Below are 18,569 nucleotides of genomic sequence, written 5' to 3' on the forward strand. Positions count from 1 at the left end.
AGATTTAAAAACCTTCCAAAGACTAATGATTAACTTTGGTTCAATTGAATAAACAATACCGAATCTATTATGTGTTCAGCCTTTGTATTCCGTGCTCGGCTGGGATGAACAGTGTGTCAAGAGGGGGTAAGAACTCGAAGGACAGACGTTCAGCTCTCAGGATGTGACATTTGGGGCCTCATGGTGGGGAGTAGCAATGTGAGGACTCTGGGGCGTGGTCATTTTAATTTAAAGCGTGGTTGGGAGTCACCATTGCCATTTGGTGTGGGAGGTCCTTGTGAAAAGGAAAGGAGTGCATCACTTGAGGTATTTGGGGATGGCAGTCCTGGATTCTCCGAAGACATTTTTAGAATCATCCACTCACGAGTTTGCGGGGGAGATGCCATTTCAGTGTTGAACAGTCATGAGGTTCCCCTGGGTTCCTTTCCCAGGTCCCAGGTTTGGGATTAAATATGATTTTAATAGCCACATGTTAGTGACGTTACAGTAAAACTAAGCAGACGCTATAGGGAAAGTGAGTTCTCAATTCTCTGAAGAGTTTGAAAATAAGAATATTTGTCAAGAAATGCATTTTTGTGACTTGGAAAATGAAGTAAGCCATCAGTATTGGTTTTTATAGGTCCCTTGGGAACTTTGCTTCAAGAATAGAGATTGGTTGGTAATTTGCCTATCAGTTGCCAATACATTAGTAGCCTTTCTAAGCACTGGAGAGTCCTCGAAATAACCTTTAAGAAATTCAGATCGTGTTCTTACCCTGTAATCTAAGTAAAGAGAAACAATGGCTTAGCTAACCTCTTCCTCTAGTTTTCGAAAAGATGGAGTTCAGCCCAGACCATACGGATTCTCAGAGGGAATTAATTCAGTACATAATGTGGTCTCAGATGCAAGGTTCTGAAGGCCCTTTAATAATGATAATTTTATTACTAATTATCGTAACTAATAATTTAATAGTAACAGTAGTAACTATTTTAAAGGATATTTGGTAGATGCCTCAGGATCTTCTATTAAATGAATATTTAATCACTTTATATACTCAGTACTTAAATTCTCAAACTTTTTAGTATAGTTTTATAGTAACTTAATTCAGTACGTAATTTAATTTTGCCTGCAGAGTTTCTGATGTCAGTCAGGGTAGGTGGGTGGTTTTAAAAGAAAAACTGGCTTTCTAATTTTTGTTTAGTATAGCATGAATATGTTGAATTAGAGCTTATCCTCTATTGTCAAGAAGTCTACAGCTCCAAAATATACACGCAGCTCATGCAGCTGTGTATCAACAAAAAAAAACAAAACAACCCAATCAAAAAATGGGCAGGGCTTCCCTGGTGGCGCAGTGGTTGAGAGTCTGCCTGCCGATGCAGGGGACACGGGTTTGTGCCCTGGTCCGGGAGGATCCCACGTGCCGTGGAGCGGCTGGGCCCGTGAGCCATGGCCGCTGAGCCTGCGCGTCTGGAGCCTGTGCTCCGCAACAGGAGAGGCCACAACAGTGAGAGGCCCGCGTACCAAAAAAAAAAAAAAAAAAAATGGGCAGAAGATCTAAATAGACATTTCTCCAAAGAAGACATACAGATAGATGGCCAAAAAGCACATGAAAAGCTACTCAACATCACTAATTATCAGAGAAATGCAAATCAAAACTACAACGAGCTATCACCTTGCATCATTCAGAACGGCCATCATCAAAAAGTCTAAAACTGAATGCTGGAGAGGGTGTGGAGAAAAGCGAACCCTCCTACACTGTTGGTGGGAATGTAATTTGGTAACAGCCACTGTGGAAAACAAGATGGAGATTCCTTAAAAAACTAAAAATAGAACTACCATACGATCCAGCAATCCCACTCCCGGGCATGAATCTGGAGAAAACCATAATTCAGAAAGACACATGCACCCCAGTGTTGATTGCAGCACTGTTTACAATCGCCAAGATATGGAAGCAACCAAAATATCCATCGACGGATGAATGGATAAAGGAGACATGGTGCATGTATACAATGGACTATTACTCAGCCATGAAAAAGGAACGAAATAATGCCATTTGCAGCAACATGGATGGCCCTAGAGGTGATGTCATACTAAGTGAAGTAAGTCAGAGAAAGACAAATATATGATATCACTCATATGTGGAATCTTAAGTTTTAAAAAATTGGTACCAATGAACTTATTTACAAAACAGAAACAGACTTACAGATATCGAAAACAAACTTATGGTTACCAAAGGGGAAACATGGGTGGGGGGAGGGATAAATCAGGAGCTGAGGATGAACGCACACACACTAGTATGTATAAGATAGGTAACCAACAAGGACCTACTGTACAGCACGGGGAATGCTACTCAATATTCTACGATAACCTATATATATGTTTAACTGAATCACTTTGCTGTATACCTGAAACTAACACAACATTGTAAATCAACTATACTGGGATAAAATTAAAAAAATAAAGAAGTCCACAGAATAATTTGGAACTGGTTACTGCCGCCATCGGGGCTGGACGCTGGGAAGGTACTTGCATTCAGGTGTAGGAATGTGACTGTGTGGGTATGTGAAGGGCAGGAGGGAATTGCAGCAAACCAAAGAGCACAGGGAGGAAATGTGCTGCTCTGTCTTTGACAGACATTCGCATGGGATGCGGACGTGTGCAGTCACTCATTTATCTCTCTCTTTGGCCAATACAGGGTCACAAGTATAGCTGAATTAGGAGGATTTTAGGAGACTACACGTTACTGTGGGACCAGGCTGCTGGCAGAACTGTTGTGTCTTGGGTCTTGCCGTTCCGGGTGGAGTCCCAGTTGACTACAGGTCTCAGAATCATCCTGATTTCGATACTCTATTCTGTTGACCTTGGTTCTTATTAGACCTTCTGCACTGACTTTTGGTTTAAAATGTGCTATGTAAATTGAAGGGAGTTATCTTTCCTTGTGTGCTCTGCCCTTTAGATGTCCTCTGGAGTATTATACATGGTTCTGGGTACCACACTTAAAGGTGGATGTTACTTTGGAGAGTGCTTGGAGGTGGGTGACAGGATGGTAAGGTGTTAGGATGGTATGAGGGTCATTGGGAGGGATTCTTGTTGGGGGAAGAGAATTCTGGGCATGGCAGGGCTGACACAGAAGCAGTTTTCCAGTAATTGGAAGAAGAAATAGACTTCGTTGAATTTTTCCAAAGAGCAGACCGTCAATCAAAGAATTGCCCTTGGAACGTCGATAGTAGGGGAGGGCCTTTCATTGAACCCTTCCAGGAGTTGAGTGAATTCCGTGGAGGGGGAGTAAGCGAGCGCCCTACCCTGGGGGGGTGTGAGAAGCAGCCGCAGGGCGTCATGTGAGGACGCTGCTGTTCGCAGCCCTCTCTGGGGTTCACAGCCGTCCCAGCACGAAGCTCTCTTCAGCTCTCTTCCTCTGAGTGGGACAAAGCTTCCACTCTCTTCACTAAACAATGTGTGATGTCTTCCAGCGATTTGCCACAGAATGTGGAGCAAAAGCTAAGAGTGAGCCTTCCGAACCGAATCGGAACTTGAATAGAATCAGAAAGCGGGCCCCCCACCCCAGAAGAAGGGAGCGGAAATGGCCCTGGAGGTGTTTGCAGACCACTCCTTCCTGCTGGCCTTGCGGGGGCTGGGATTGGTTCTCCAGTGACCGTTGGTCCAGATGCCGCCCTGGAGCTTCGTGGGTTCCTGTCTTATTCAGACCAGTTGGTGCTGCTTTTCCCTAAGAATCCGTTTGCTTTTTGGTCGGTTCATTCACGAATTAGATACTGTGTGTCGGGCACTGTTCTCCATGCTGACTCGTGGGGGCTTGGGAGCAGGGCACTGGGCAGGAGGTCCGTGCCGCTCTGGGACTTCCCTGGTGGCGCAGTGGTTAAGAATCCACCTGCCAATGCAGGGGACACAGGTTCGAGCCCTGGTCTGGGAAGATCCCACATGCTGCGGAGCGACTAAGCCCGTGCGTCACAACTACTGAGCCTGCGCTCGCGAGCCACAGCTACTGAAGCCCTCGCACCTAGAGCCTGTGCTCCACAACAAGAGAAGCCACCTCAATGAGAAGCCCGTGCACCGCAAGGAAGAGTAGCTCCTCTTGCCGCAGCTAGAGAAAGCCCGCGCGCAACAACAAAGACCCAACGCAGCCATAAAAAATTAAAATATAAATAAATAAATTTATTAAAAAAGAAAAAGCCACTCTGGACCTTCTCTGTGGGCAGATCTCTTAGCGTCACCCCTCTCTCCCTCACCCAGCCATCCGAGTGGTTGGTAGCCAAGCAGAGCAGTGCCGCGGTGATACCTCTGCTGCTGGGCAGTGGGAGAGACGAGCTGCCCCAGGTTTGTGTGCGTCGCAGACACTGTAGCTGTTGTGCAGAAGGAGAGACATGATGTTTCTATCCCTCCACTGGTGCAGGGACTTCGATGCCAAAAACAGAAGAGTGGTTGTATTATTTTTTTTTTATTTTTATATTTTGCGGTACGCGGGCCTCTCACTGTTGCGGCCTCTCCCGCTGCGGAGCACAGGCTCTGGACGCGCAGGCCCAGCGGCCATGGCTCACGGGCCCAGCCGCTCCGCGGACCGGGGCATGAACCCACGTCCCCCGCATCGGCAGGCGGACTCTCAACCACTGCGCCACCAAGGAAGCCCTGTATTATTTTTTAATATCATTCATCAAGAGGATACATAATGACAAAAATGACTTACATGTTTAGTAGCAGTAGGAATTTTAAATTAATTTGTATTTTATTAGTCTCAGCCACATCTCCATTCATTTGAAATGAATGAGTGTACACGTGTGGCCCACGTGATCCGTTGAGTCCATAAGCAGAGCTCAGGCTGCACGTGGTCCCGTGCTGTGCCCGCCGCCGGCGGGTGGATGCCCGCCGCTCTCATGGCAGCCGTGGCCCACCCAGGTTGGGGGAGGAGGGGCGAGGGGCTTTCCCCGTCGCGTTCTCAGGGTTGACCTCTTTTCTAAAACTTCAGTTTTTCCTCTCGTCTCAGCTAATGATGGAAAACATGCACAGACTGTCTTAGTCAAAGAAAACTAGTCTCTCATTTTCACGGAGTTGAGCTGCTGGGAGAGGGGCTCCGGGTGGCGGTCTGACATCACGGGTCTCGCCCTCTCTGGGCAGCAGGTTGGGGAGCCCTGACTCCCCAAGCGAAGAAGGCCCGAGTGCTGGCCCTGTTCTCGGAGCCGGAGCACAGCCTCTGGCTGCCTGGCCTCAGGGCCCACCGCGAGGAGAGGGGAAAGCAGAGGCCGAGCAGATGGGCAGGGACCCTGCCGCCAGGCCTGCCCCCAGGATGACCAGGGAGGAAACCAAGACACGAGGGGAGCAGACCCTGCGCCTGCAGCCGCTGAGCCAGCTGAGGAAGGAGCCTTAGCACAGACCGACGGGCCTGCCGCGGGGCCATCACATCCCGAAATCACGTTTATAATAAAGATCCCAAGTCACCAAGAAAGGAGAGAAGTCAATTGTAGGATGTTTCAGATGGGTTTCTAACTACAACACTTTTAAAATATCTTGTGTCTTAAGGCTTACACGTCGGTTGTTTACAAGCTTTACGGAAGTGGCCGCCGTGGGCCCAGGTGACGGCTGTTGGGTGTCCTGGGTGCCCTGGGTCCCCACGCGGGTCTGCGCAGTGACTGTGCCCGAGGGAAGAGAGACCCACCGTCTGGGGGACAGAGCAGGGCAGGACGAGTAGCCACGAAACGTCCCCTGGGGCTGGACCCCTGGAGGGCCCCCTGGGGCTGGTACCCTGGAGGGGTCCCTGGGGCTGGACCCCTGGAGGGGCCCCTGGGGCTGGACCCCTGGAGGGCCCCCTGGGGCTGGACCCCTGGAGGGGTCCCTGGGGCTGGTCCCCTGGAGGGCCCCCTGGTGCTGGACCCCTGGAGGGCCCCCTGGGGCTGGACCCCTGGAGGGCCCCCTGGAGGGTCCCCTGGGGCTGGACCCCTGGAGGGGCCCCTGGGGCTGGACCCCTGGAGGCCAGCGCAGCCACGACATCTCAGGGCTGGAGGCTGTGGCGCCCTGGGCGGTGCTGTCTCAGTGCCACTCCGTCTTGAGGGTGGCGACTGGAGACCCTTGACTCAGCTACAGAGGCAGAGCCCAGTGAGGACGGCCGAAGCCTTCCTCAGACACGCCTGTCCTCTCCCCTACCCAGAGCCGGTCACTCTCCCTCCAGCACCGAAGAGCGCGCAGGAGTTGAGGCAGGAGGGGGAGGGTTGGCCTGATGGGAGCCCCCGTCCCGCCCCCGCCGGCCTGTGCCCTGGGCGCGCCTCTTCTCAGCTCCGTCTCCCTCCTCCTGCCCTGGGAAGGGTACGGACACCCCCGAGGCTGGCGCGGCCGTTGGGGAGAGAAGGCGGGCGTTGGACGCAGCTGGCCCGGGCCTTGGGGTTGGTTATCGACGGGCCCATCCGCGCAGGACTGAGGAGAGGGTCTGCTGGTTCGTTCACTCTCTGCCTGCAGTGGTCCTGAGCTGGACGGCTGGGAGGACGGCTTGGCCGATGAGGGTCGCGGTCCTGTGCGTCGGGGCGGGCGATGCCTTTTCCTGGCTTCCTGAATTGCACTTGGAGGAGCAGTCGGGGGGGGCAGCTGGCCCTCCAGCTTCTCACCGGCAGGCCTGGCCTCACACACTCTGTCACCTCAGTGCTGATTAAATGTCCTCGTGATGACAGGCATGTGTGACAAGGACACCTCAGGTGGATCTTAGGGGCCTCTGAAAATGTCCAGACCAAGCTTCAAAAAAATGGGTGTCGGGGGGAAGAGATTAATTACAGATAAAGCAGAATAAAACATGGATGTGGAGAATATCTAAAGAAGTAAAAGCATTGGGGGTAAAAGCCATGGAAACTGTATTAGTTTCTGGGGCTGCCATGACCAAGTGCCACAGACTGGGTGGCTTCAACAGGAGAGATGTATTTCCTCCCAGTTACGGAGGCTAAAGTCTGAGATGGAGCTGAGGGCAGGGTTGCTTCTTCCGAGCGCTGTGAGGACCGCTTGTCCCAGGCCTCTCTCTCAGCTTCCGGTGGCCTCGGGCATTCCTTGGCTTATAGATTGCATTCTCCCTACGTCTTCACATCTCACGTCATCTTTTCTTGGTGCATGTCTGTTACTTTGTCCAACTTCCCCCTTTTAGAAGGACACCAGCCATTGGCTGAGGGCCCACCTTAATGCCCTCATCTTAATATGATTCTCTGCGAAGACCTTGTTTCCAACTAAAAGCACAGGTACTGGGGTTGGGTCTTCAGCCTCTTTTGGGGGCAGGGGACACAATTCAGCCCATAACTGATAAAAGGTAATTGAAAGGAGAAAGTGGAATGGCTAACAAATGTATGAAGAGGCCCTCAGCTGTGCTGGTGCCAGCCGTGACTGAGGATGCAGTGGTGGGAGGAGTGCAGTGGACCTCGGTCCTAAAGGGCTCCGGCAGCACCCGCTGGCCCTGAAGGCGGGGCGCCCTGCAGCCAGAAGCCTTCCCTCCGGAGATGCACCTGCGCGGCACCCAGGTGCAGGAATGTCAACACCGTGGGATTGTTGATAACTAGGAAAACCCGACATGGCCAAATGCCTGTCGGGACAGCAGTGGATCAACAAGCTGGTGGATTCCTGTGAAGGAATCCTGTATGGCAGGTGACGAACATGAATGAACCGGATCTCTAGGCCAGAAACACGTGAGGGGAAAAAGCCCGGCTGTTAAGTACATACAGTGATGGGAATGTAAAATATGCTGCTCTGATTTACAGATACGTTCACAGGTGGTCAGAGGACAAAGGCTCAGGTGGGAAGCATCTCCAAATATGGGCCAGCGGGTGTATCTAGGGATGAAGAAGGGGCAGGGGCCTGGGGGGCGTGAAGGAGGACCATGCTCTGCAGCTTTAATCCTTAGGAGGGAAGGAAAGATCTGAAGCAAATAGGATGGTGAGGTTTCATCTGTCAGTTCTGGGTGGTGGGTACATGGGTCTTTGTAGTTTTCTCTGCATCCCTCTGTCGAGACAGAAAGGTGAAAAGGAGAGGCTTTGGAGCCAGTCAAATATAAATAGAACCCTTGCACTGTGTTAGTTTTGCAGCCTTAGACAAGTTACTTCTCTCTCTGCATCTCGGCGTACGCACCTACGCGGTGGGGGTGCTGGTGCTTACTTTGCAGCCTTGTGGTGGATTTAATAAGGTGAGAATGATAACTACCGTCAGTAGATGGTAGTTGATGATGATAAAGATAATCCACGTAAGCAGTTTACTCGGAGGGATTCCCCAGCTCGCAATGCTCCCTCTTTCTGGGCAGGTCTTTCTGAGGGCAGCGATGCAGTGGAGGTGCTTCCCTGGCACTGTAGGTCACACCTGTCGTGGGACAGAGCCAGTGAGGAGTGTGTCGCTTAGTTCCAGGTAGTGGGTTTTTGAAATGTGAACTAGCAGAAATGGGGGGGGAGTTAGTGGGAGGGTGGCATGTTACTCGGGTGGAAAGATGGGGCAGGGATGTCATCAGCCAACTGCACGGTCCTCCATGCTCAGGTCGGGTTCCCTTGAACCTTGGATGCGGTAGGGCTGTGGCTTTTTTCTTGATTATTAAGTGATGTTAAACGGTGGCAGGTGTCATATACGACACAGTCTTCCCCCTAGTCAAAGGCAGAGACAGCTGCCCCCGAGTCACTGCCGAGCAGGACGTGCTGGGCACTGCAGCGGACAGACCGCGGTCCCTCTGTGCCTTTGGGATGCCCTGAATGCCAGTATTTCTCAGCTTTTTCCGGCCCATGACACACAGCTCACCATTTTGTACCAGGAGGGCACCTCTGCCTCGCCTCCCACCCCTTCCCCATGCCAACGCCTTCCCTCCACACCACACACCCTGGCGGCGCTGTCTTGCCCCGCCGCTTCCCGTCTGAAATTGGTACCTTGGAGTGACGAGACTGACCCAGGATGTCCTGGACACACCCACGCGCCCTCCCGCCTGGTTGGAAAGCAGTGAATTCTGCTCACAAGGAGAAAGAGGGGGTGATGCGTGAGGTTTGGAGGACCTGGGGGACACTTAGAAGTGGGGGAAGGGGAAACAAAAGATGGGGAAGGTAGTGAAAGGGAGAAACTATCACAGCTGTTTATGGCTGTTTAAATGCTCCCTAAATTCTGCATTTTTCAGAAAGTCTTTCCTGCTGGGAATTTCCTCAGAAATTGCCTTAATTCCCTTTCGTTCACCACAGATCCTAACTGGAGTCACACATGATATGTGTACTTTAATAGTTCAGTTAGGGGCTTCCCTGGTGGCGCAGTGGTTAAGAATACACGCAGGAGACAAGGGTTCGATCCCTGGTCTGGGAAGATCCCACATGCTGCGGAGCATTTAAGCCCGTGTGCCACAACTCCTGAAGCCTGTGCGCACCTAGAGCCCGTGCTCCACAACAAGAGAAGCCATCGCAATGAGAACCCTGCGCACCGCAACGAAGAGCAGCCCCGCTCGCCGCAACTAGAGAAAGCCCGCGTGCAGCGACGAAGACCCAATGCAGCCAAATATAAAATAAATAAGTAATTTTTTAAAAAGATAAGTTCACTTAGTGAATGGTGGTTAAAACACCCGCTCTGTGCTCAGCCCCGTGCCTTGCAGGGCTGCCCCCTCACGCACGTGCAGGTCCCCACCGTGCCCTCGGTGCTCCAGTTTGGGGGGTCAGGGAGGGCCTCCTGGAAGCTGGGGATGGAGGGGTGGGTGATGCGGGGGCCTGCAGTGAGGATGGCTGAGCGGCTGGGTGTCTGGTTGCCGTCCCGCCTCCACCGCTCAGGCTAAGCGTTTATCGTCCTCACCCCGGGCCTCTTTTCTGTGAGAAAGGGACGGGGCCATCTACTTGATCCGCGTCACAGACCCAGCAACTCAGCGAGTAATGGCAGGGGAGAGACATTTTCTGGTTTTAGTTTTTTTTAGTTATTATTATTTTAAATTGTAGCGCATACAGCGTACCATTTTAGCCATTTTTAACTGTACGCTTCTCTGAGGAAGCTTTCTAAAATTAACGATGCTTTAACAGCTTCATTGTGATTCGTGTTGGGCCGTGAAGGTGAAGGTTTGTTACCATCCTGTAGGTTCCCAGAGGGCGGACGCTTGTGTGAGGGATGCAGAGGACAGGCAAGATGGGTGAGTCGGAGGACGGGCTCGGTCTTTGCCGTGACCCTCGTGGGCCCTGCTCCCTCCTTCCTTGAACCTCCATATACACCTCACCCTCGTGCACAGTGGGTGTTGCCACAGACCTTCAGTCCACTCCTGCCGTGGGTGTTCTGCATCCCATTGGCCGGGACACCCTGTCACCTCAGGGATGTTCCTGTATTACGGGAGCCTGGGCCTGTGCGGGGGACACGGGGGCCGGGCTGGGCCGAGGGGCCTACAGCATGGGGACCCCCGGGGCCCCAGAACATTTCCTCCCAAGCACTAAGTAAATAGCTTCATCCCCACATCCCTCCCCTGTGCTAAGAATTCAGACTCCCTTTGGTTTAGTTAATTGGTGTCAGGAGGTAAGGAATTTAGTTGAGGCCCGAGATTGTCAAGTAAGACCTTCCCAAGGGTTTCCTTCAACTCTGAGCCCCGGTTGGTTGAAGGGCGGGAAAACCTCATGTCGGTGAGTGTGCAAGTGGATGCACTTTCCTCAGTTCCACTGCCTGGAGTTGAGTCTACTTGTCCGCAGACACTGGGGACACTGCTGGCTTCTCGCCTCAGTGCAGAGCGGCGGCACGTGGCACCCTTTTCCCGGACACCTTTTTGCTTTTGAGCCCCTTCCCGTTTCCTCTGTGGAAACGCCCTCCCCAGGGTGAGGATGGGTCCCGGGAGGGGCCGTGCACCCCAAGCCTCCTGTCATCGGCTGCCCCTCTGCGTCCAGCCCCCCGCACGAGCCCTCTGGACTCTTTCCCGAGCAAACGTCGTCTTTAATGAGAACGGAGGCGCCGCGGGGCTCGCAGGCAGGAAGCGTGTGGTTTGGGTCCGGGAGCACATGACGCCCCGGGAAGCAGCGGAGCCCGGGGTATGAGTCACTGGGGGAAGGAAAACAACGTCTGTCTTCAAGCTCCGGGAACTGGGAAAACGAGCTGGAAATCTGAGTAATGTATAATTTTACTAAAATTAACCAGCGAGGTCTTCAGATGGTTTCTGGGTGTTTCCGTGTCTGATGCCTGCTGCGTCCTGCCTGCGGGGGCCCATTCTCCCGTTCGCTCCCCGCGGGTTGACTTGGGACAGTCCCCGTCGCTCCTCGGGCCCCCTGCTGCGCTGTGCCGTGTCGCGGTGCTGCGTGGTGCGGGGTGTGAGCACCGGCGCCCCCGGGCGACTCTCCAGCCTTCTGCCCGCTCCTCCGGCCCTGCGCCCCTCCCGGTGCTGTGGTGGTCACGGGGGAGCTTGTCGCCCCTGCCCGTGGTCGTGAGCCCGTGAGAAGGGCTGTGTCTTCCTCTCTGTAACCGTCAGAAAATGGGGGCTCAGTTAACATTGGTTGAATATCGTGGGGTCTGAACTGGACGGAGGCGCGTTCCAAGTGGCGTGTCCGGTCCCTGAGTTTGCAGAGTTCACGGAGTGACAGACCTCACTGTGTCAGGGAACCAGTTCACATGGCTCATCAAACACCGAATTTTATTCAAATTTAGATGGAAACCTGATGCCGGAGATGACTCTGTGTGACAACGTAGTCTTCAGACACCGGTCACCTGTATATTCAGTAATAAGTACCCGTTCAGGGAAAAGCCAGGTTATCTTGGGTTTGAGGGGCCTGAAGCCCATCGAGCCAGACGTCCCCGTTCTGTGCCGTTCTGCAGGAACGTTCGGCGTTTGCGGTCGCGACCGCGCAGCCCTTCACTGTAAAGGCCTGTAATGTCAGCTGAATCATCACAGGAAGATGAAATTATGGACAGGCTGGTTTCAGAATGACTTTTTTTCTTTTTCTTTTTGGTATCGTAATTCTTTGAACATTGTCAGGATCCATGCGGTGCGTGTGGAACATCTCATCTACGCTGTGACCAGAGCGTACTCTTCCGTGCTTGTCTTCACGGGCTGGAAGTTTATTGTCTAATTGCTTCTAAGTCAGCTTGTATAGTCGACCAGCGAACAGTGCGGGGCCGGGGGGACACACCCATGAATCACATGCTGTGCCTGGCGCGGTTCGTTGCCCTGTAGTTGATGAACTGAGCTTACAGCTGATTTGGTTCCACTAATGTCCACTGATCGCTCTACTGTCACAGAAGTCATTACCACATTTTTAGTTAAAATACTGGCTCCTTGGTTATGAAAAAAAGACTGCTTTGGTAGCAGAGAACACAGCGGATTGAAGGGCTGAGACCTGAGGCACAAAGAACCCCTGGGCGGGGGTGAAACCTGGGCCGCGAGTTCCCGGGCTTCTACCGTGAGGCCCACCGCTACCATGCGGAGTCGTTCTCCCCGTTCTCAGAGACGCAGCGTGTAACCTTGCCCCTAGACGAGATCCATCGGGTTGTAGGCAGGGCCCGTGCTACCGCCTCATCTGGGTCCCACTTGGCCCGCGCCTGCCTGTGGCTGGACTTTCCTACGGCAGGGCCCTCCCGCTGGCGCGCCAGGCTCTCCACGCTCCACACCAGGCTGATCGCCACACCCTGAGCCAAACACCACGGCTCGCGGACCAGTAGCCTCGGCCGGGGAGGAGACTGGACTGGGTCTCGGTCCCCTCGTCTGGGGCGGGGGTGGTTACAGCCTCCCCTTCTCAGCGAGTGCTGTTGGGAAGACTGAATGAGCTGAGGCCAGTGGAGCCTTAGAACAGGACCCGGCAGGTAGGAGGCATGGGGTTACTTGGGCATCATCACCACCTTCATCCTTCTGAAGGCAGATCCTGGGCCAACCAAGCCAGCCTGGAGCACACAGGTGAGATCTCTGGGCTCTGAGCGAGTGGAGTTTGTTGAAGAAGCGCTCAGCCAGACTGCCGAGCAGGGGGCTGCCGTCTCGTCTGGATGGAGCTGTGGAGCTGACTCTGGACCCTGGGAAGGTGCTTGTCCCCAGCACCCACCTGGGTTAGCATCCTGGCCCTCAGTCACCGGTAGGCTATTCAATCAGAGCCTGAGACGGTGGGGTGATGACTGTGTAATATTTACCCACACCAAAGTGAGGGATGAAATGATTGGCGTGAGCGTCTCGCCACGGTCGCCAGCTCCCTTGCCTCCCGGAAGCTGCCAGGTTTTCCTGTCTGAGCGTTCACTCCTCTTTTTCAGGAACAAGACAGCCAATGGGGACTGCCGGAAAGACCCCCGGGAACGGAGCCGCAGCCCCATTGAGCGAGCCGTGGCCCCCACTATGAGCCTGCACGGCAGCCACCTGTACACGTCCCTCCCCAGCCTCAGCATGGAGCAGCCCCTTGCACTGACCAAGAACAGCCTGGACGCTGGCAGGCCGGCCGGCCTCTCGCCCACCATGACCCCAGTGGAGCGGCAGCAGGTACGCCCTTGTCCAGCGCGCCTCGGCTGGTGGCCGGTAGTGGGTCCGGGGGCTTGGGGGATGGAGGGTGGGGTGCAAGGAGGGTGGTGACAGACGTGGGGAGTAACCCCACCCTCGGTTCTGTACTGAGGGTGGTTTTAATTCTGATCTGGGCCTGCCTAGGCCTCGCCCCTTGGGACTAATGGCCCCAGACAAGACAATGTCTTTGGGGCTTAGTTTCTTTGCACGAGACGGGATTGGTCTAGACTAGCTGTGTTTCTAGCAGGCTTCCTTGGCAGCCGTGTTTAGGGATCAATGTGATAATCCTAATAGGAATCCTGCGTTAACCTGTTACAAGGCCACACAGATGGAGTTAAATGCCAGGTTGCTTTGCTTTGGGCTGGAATCCTATGAAGTCAGTGGTCACAGTGGCTATTAGCTCCTGCTGGTCAGAAACCTGTGATTGGCAGACAAGGATTTTTTTTTTTTTTTTTAGGAAATTAAGTTGTTAATAAACACAGATTGCTTGGTAGGAAAAAAGGCTTTAAAAAATGGAGTTCCTGGGGGCTTCCCTGGTGGCGCAGTGGTTGAGAGTCCGCCTGCCGATGCAGGGGATGCGGGTTCGTGCCCCGGTCCGGGAGGATCCCACATGCCGCGGAGCAGCTGGGCCCGTGAGCCATGGCCGCTGAGCCTGCGCGTCCGGAGCCTGTGCTCCGCAACGGGAGAGGCCACAACAGTGAGAGGCCCGCGTACCGCCAAAAAAAAAAAAATGGGGTTCCTAGGGGAAGAGCTAATAAAAGGAGGCATTAGCCTTGAGGTTCAGAAACACTGCACGAACCCATGGCTTTTCTCTCTGAACCTTTGGGGCCTGTGACCTAATAGGTCCTCACTCAGTGTTTGCTTAAGACTCTTGGACGTGGACAGCAAGCAGAGGAGGTGCTGGGGCCGCCGGAGCCGGGCTCGGCCTCCAGGCCACCGCTGTGTCCCCGGCCCGCGCCTGGTTCTGACCCAGTCTGTGACACCTGCTTGTGAGGGGCCCCGGGCGTTGGGCGAGGTTGCGCTGGTGCCTGTGGTTCCCAGTGAGGCTGGTGAGCGGTTGCACTGCCTACCTTGGAGCCCAAAATCACAGCCCTGTTTGTTTCCTTTGTTCTTTTAACAAAACTGCGTGGACACTTGCTTTGTGTAGGGAGTGTGTTAGAAACTGGTCAAGCTGGATGCGGGCGCTCAGAGTTTTGAGTCTGGAGGAGACAGGGAGTCAAAAATAACTCAGGTCTTAATGTATGAATTGGTGAGAACCAGGCTGAGTTAGCACGTAGTGAACACTCACCAGTGCTGCTGCGCCCCGGCGCTGGGAGGCCCCGGAGCTACAGGAAGGAAGGGAGTTATGCTGGGAGGGCCCGGGGCGTCTCCCAGACCCGGGGTCGTGGGTACAGCCAGGCTCAGGAAGCAAGGGCCGGCTCTTGCCTGGGCGAGCAGATAGGAGGCAGGACCCTCCTTCCTCCCCTGGCCCCGTGCCTGTCTCTGCATCCTTTTCTCTCTCTGCTTCTGGATCACATGGCCAGCTCGGCGTGGCCGTCCCCCAGCTCCTGAGCTCAACTTGAATCTTCTCCTGAGTCGGCCTCGGTAGTTGAGCCACAGCCTGAGGCAGACCTCCAGCCTGACCACGGGCGAGGTCACTTACGAACATGGCCGCACAGCCCCATCTCGAGGATGGAGGGCACGTCACTACGAGAGGGCTGGCGGGGAGATCACGGGCTCGGGGGTTTAAATCGGCCCTTCAAAAGGTGGGCTGTACACTGCAGGCTGTCCTTCAGGTGCGGCATGACCAGCACCTGCAGGGCAGGACTCCCGGACGTGACCACGGGCCAGGCCCCCACACCCATCTCAGGCGATGCTCCACGCCCCTCAGGTACGAGTCTTCCTGTTTCACACTCAAAGAAATGGAAGCTTAGAGGGCTGACGGTCCTGCCTACTGACTAGAGCTGGTTCGCCCAGGTCCACCCGGCCTCAAAGCCATGTTCTCTCCTGTCTGCCGTTGTCGTCCACACGGGGCGGGGGGTGTCACACCAGCTCTCCTGGTGGCTCCGTCCCATTGCTCATGTGTGGAGTTAATAAAGCCCCAGATTCTTGGTTCACGTGCTGCTGCGAAGCTGCATCTTCTCCCATCCTGGACGTGTGGAATTTCTCGTTGGACCCAAGCACATCCCCGCTCACCGGTGTGGGTACAGATCTTCATCACGGACGTGTTCTTATCATTCCTGTTCACTTCCCATCACAGGAAGGTTCGATGTGCAGACTTCCCAGTGGCTACTGATCCACCTCTTTACGGGAAAGGCCGGGCGTGGACAAGGCCCGATTCCCTTGTTGACACTGCCTTTGGGGTGACCCTTCGGCTAGGTTCTGCTAGCTGTCTCGTCGTCCGGCTTTTCAGGAGTTAAGTTTCCTGGCTGGAACCTAAGGGCGCTCAGTTGGTTCACAGATGTTTTCTGTCCGGGTCTGGGGATGCAGACACTCGCTGGTCCCTGCTCTGAAGTGTGTGTGGTCGGGGAGACAGGTGCCTCTGGAAGGGCTGGTATACTGACTGACTGTGGGGCAGGCAGGGGGAGGGTCATGCTTCACAGAGATGGTATTTGAACGGGGTTTTAAAGGACGAGCGGAGTTTGCCAGGCAGACTCTGCGGTGGTTTCGGGGAAGGAGGGCGAGTGTGGGCAGGCGCATGGGGTGAGGGTGCTTTGTGTGTAATTCAGGCACTTGGATAGATTCCTGCGTTTCTGTCTCCATCATGACTTGCATGGTCGTAACAGAAACCGACTTGAGCTGGCTTGGCTTGAGAACAACCAGGAGTATATTAGAAGGGTCCTGGGATGGCCCAGAGAAGCCGGGGGTTGGGGGGGAGGGTTCCAAGGATACACTCTGAGAAGGGCAGGGCCAGGCGCTCTCAGGACCGTGACGGTAGGAGCCGTGGTCCCTTTACAGCCCTATGCCATCTACACGCTGGTCTCCCGACTCGGCGATGGTCTCATTTCAGATCCGAGAGTTGGGACAGGCCAGCTCCCAACAGCCAAGCCTCTGTCCCACGTCCCTCACCGATCCACACTGCCACTGCCTCACACTGAGGGTCACTGCTCAGACAAGGGAGAGCTTGGGAGGGGGCCGGGCGCACACCCCCAAGACCCTCGGTCACGGTGGGTTCGGGTCGTTGAGCGGTGTGGCCCCCAACGTGAATCAGGAGGCGGCACCTGGGCTTGACTGGATCTGCTGTTGGGCCGGCAGGGCTCCAGGAGGGGCTCCCGCAGAGCGTGGGTACTGGTGAGGACCCGCGCCGGGTCACCACTCCAATACCGAGGCCGCCGGCACTTGGTTCTCCAGGCGGGACGGGTGCCCGGCTGGGGGGCTGAGGGGCGCCGGGGTGGCCGCCCGGCCTCGGAGCTGGGCGGGGATATGAGGATGGGGTCGCCTCTTGGGGCGGGGGAGCCGAACCGCTGCTGCCGCCTGTGTGCCCGCGCCCGCACTGACGCCAGCCCCCTCCTTCCGCAGAACCGGCCCTCGGTGATCACGTGCGCCTCCGCCAGCGCCCGGAACTGCAACCTCTCCCACTGCCCCATCGCGCACAGCGGCTGCGCGGCCGGCCCGGCCAGCTACCGGAGGGCCCCGAGCTGTAAGTGCCCCGCTCAGACCACTGCAGGGGACTGAGGGTTCCTTCCGTGTCCTCTTGGTCCCAGGAGCGGCTGGGCCCCTTGCTGAGGGAGGTCGACACCCTGTTCTTTGAGCCCCGGTGCAGTGGCCTTGTGCTTGGCGGCGGGGGGTGGGGGGGTCGGGGGAGCAGCACGTCGGCCCCGCCCTCCAGGCCCCACCTCTAGTGGGGCCCGCCGGCTGCCGCATGGGGAGGGGGGGTCTGAACGCGTCCACGGCCCGGCGTAGCAGGCGCGCTGCCCCATGGCAGGCTCAGAGAGGTGACCTGTGCGGGCCCCCCACCACCCCGGTGTCCCCGGGTCCCAGCCCTGACCGCTGTCCTCCCCCCACCCCGCCCCCGCAGCCGCCACCACCTGCGACCCCGTGGTGGAGGAGCATTTCCGCAGGAGCCTGGGCAAGAACTACAAGGAGCCCGAACCGGCGCCCAACTCCGTGTCCATCACGGGCTCCGTGGACGACCACTTCGCCAAAGCCCTGGGCGACACGTGGCTCCAGATCAAGGCGGCCAAGGACGGCGCGTCGAGCAGCCCCGAGTCGGCCTCTCGCAGGGGCCAGCCCGCCAGCCCCTCTGCCCACATGGTCAGCCACAGCCACTCCCCGTCTGTGGCCTCCTGAAGGGAGCACCGCCCTCCAACGCCACGTCCATCTGCATGGTTTGCCTGAGCTTCGAACAGTCAGTGCTTAAAAAATGGAAAAATGAAAAAAAAAAATCTTGGGGGTGGGGGGAGGGAGGGATGGTTTATTCGCAAAAACCACGTCGTCGGGATTTTTGTTCTTGTACTTTCTTGGTATCCGTACCCGGGGCCCTCAGACGTGATAGCAGCACCTGCGTGTGGAACCTCTGTCCGCTGTCGCCCCCCAGTCCCTGCCTTGGTTACCAAAGAAGCCTCAATGCAGGTCAGCTGCCCGACAGGGCCTGGACTCCACGGCTTGTGCTTTCTTAGTCACAGGCCAGGCCACTGGTGACCCAGACGCTTTGTGCTTTTTCATTTGCTTCTCGAGACCGGGGCGTGGGCGGCTTAGCTTCCAGCCCACGTGTGTGTGTGCGCTTGTGTGTGTGCGTCTACTTGAAGAGAACAGAACTGTCGTGTCTGATTTGCACTATGGGAGGAGGACTCAAGTTGCCTGTCTGACCACTTTGTGCGAGATGATAGTACTCTGAGGGCAAACTGCTGGAAAACGGAGGGTTTAAGGGTGACATTTCTGACCATGGGTGTGTTTTTCTGTTGTTGTATTAATTTAGACAAAACTGCTTTGGAAGGGGAAGTCTCATGCAGGTTTATAGGTCTTTCTCTGTCTAGATTTTCAGGTGCTTGCAACTGGACTGCAGACTCTACCAATCACGGGCATTTTACCTTTTCTAAACACTGCAGTTTGTTAGACTAGAGCTGAAGTTGGAGGATTCTGTAGTGCTTTAAACGTGATGCATGTTTTAATGGATAAAAATAGCTGGTTTCTATTAATTGTATAGACAGTAAACAGAAAGCTTAATACTTACTAGCTTCTTTTCAGAATTCGT

General features: G+C 55.1%; 1 protein-coding gene across 2 annotated transcripts in view; it reads left to right on the forward strand.

Annotated features, from left to right (window-relative positions):
• VGLL4 (vestigial like family member 4) overlaps nucleotides 1-17,665 on the forward strand; it is a 139,986-nt gene extending 122,321 nt beyond the window's left edge. For both annotated transcript variants that reach the window (XM_065886085.1, XM_065886084.1), the window contains exons 3-5: nucleotides 13,156-13,378; nucleotides 16,895-17,015; nucleotides 17,394-17,665. In XM_065886085.1, coding sequence (XP_065742157.1) covers nucleotides 13,156-13,378; nucleotides 16,895-17,015; nucleotides 17,394-17,665 — 616 coding nt within the window. The remainder of the gene's footprint in view (nucleotides 1-13,155; nucleotides 13,379-16,894; nucleotides 17,016-17,393) is intronic.
• The last annotated feature ends 904 nt before the right edge of the window (nucleotides 17,666-18,569 follow it).

This window comes from Phocoena phocoena, chromosome 10, assembly GCF_963924675.1.
Source record: "Phocoena phocoena chromosome 10, mPhoPho1.1, whole genome shotgun sequence".
Lineage (NCBI taxonomy): Eukaryota > Metazoa > Chordata > Mammalia > Artiodactyla > Phocoenidae > Phocoena > Phocoena phocoena.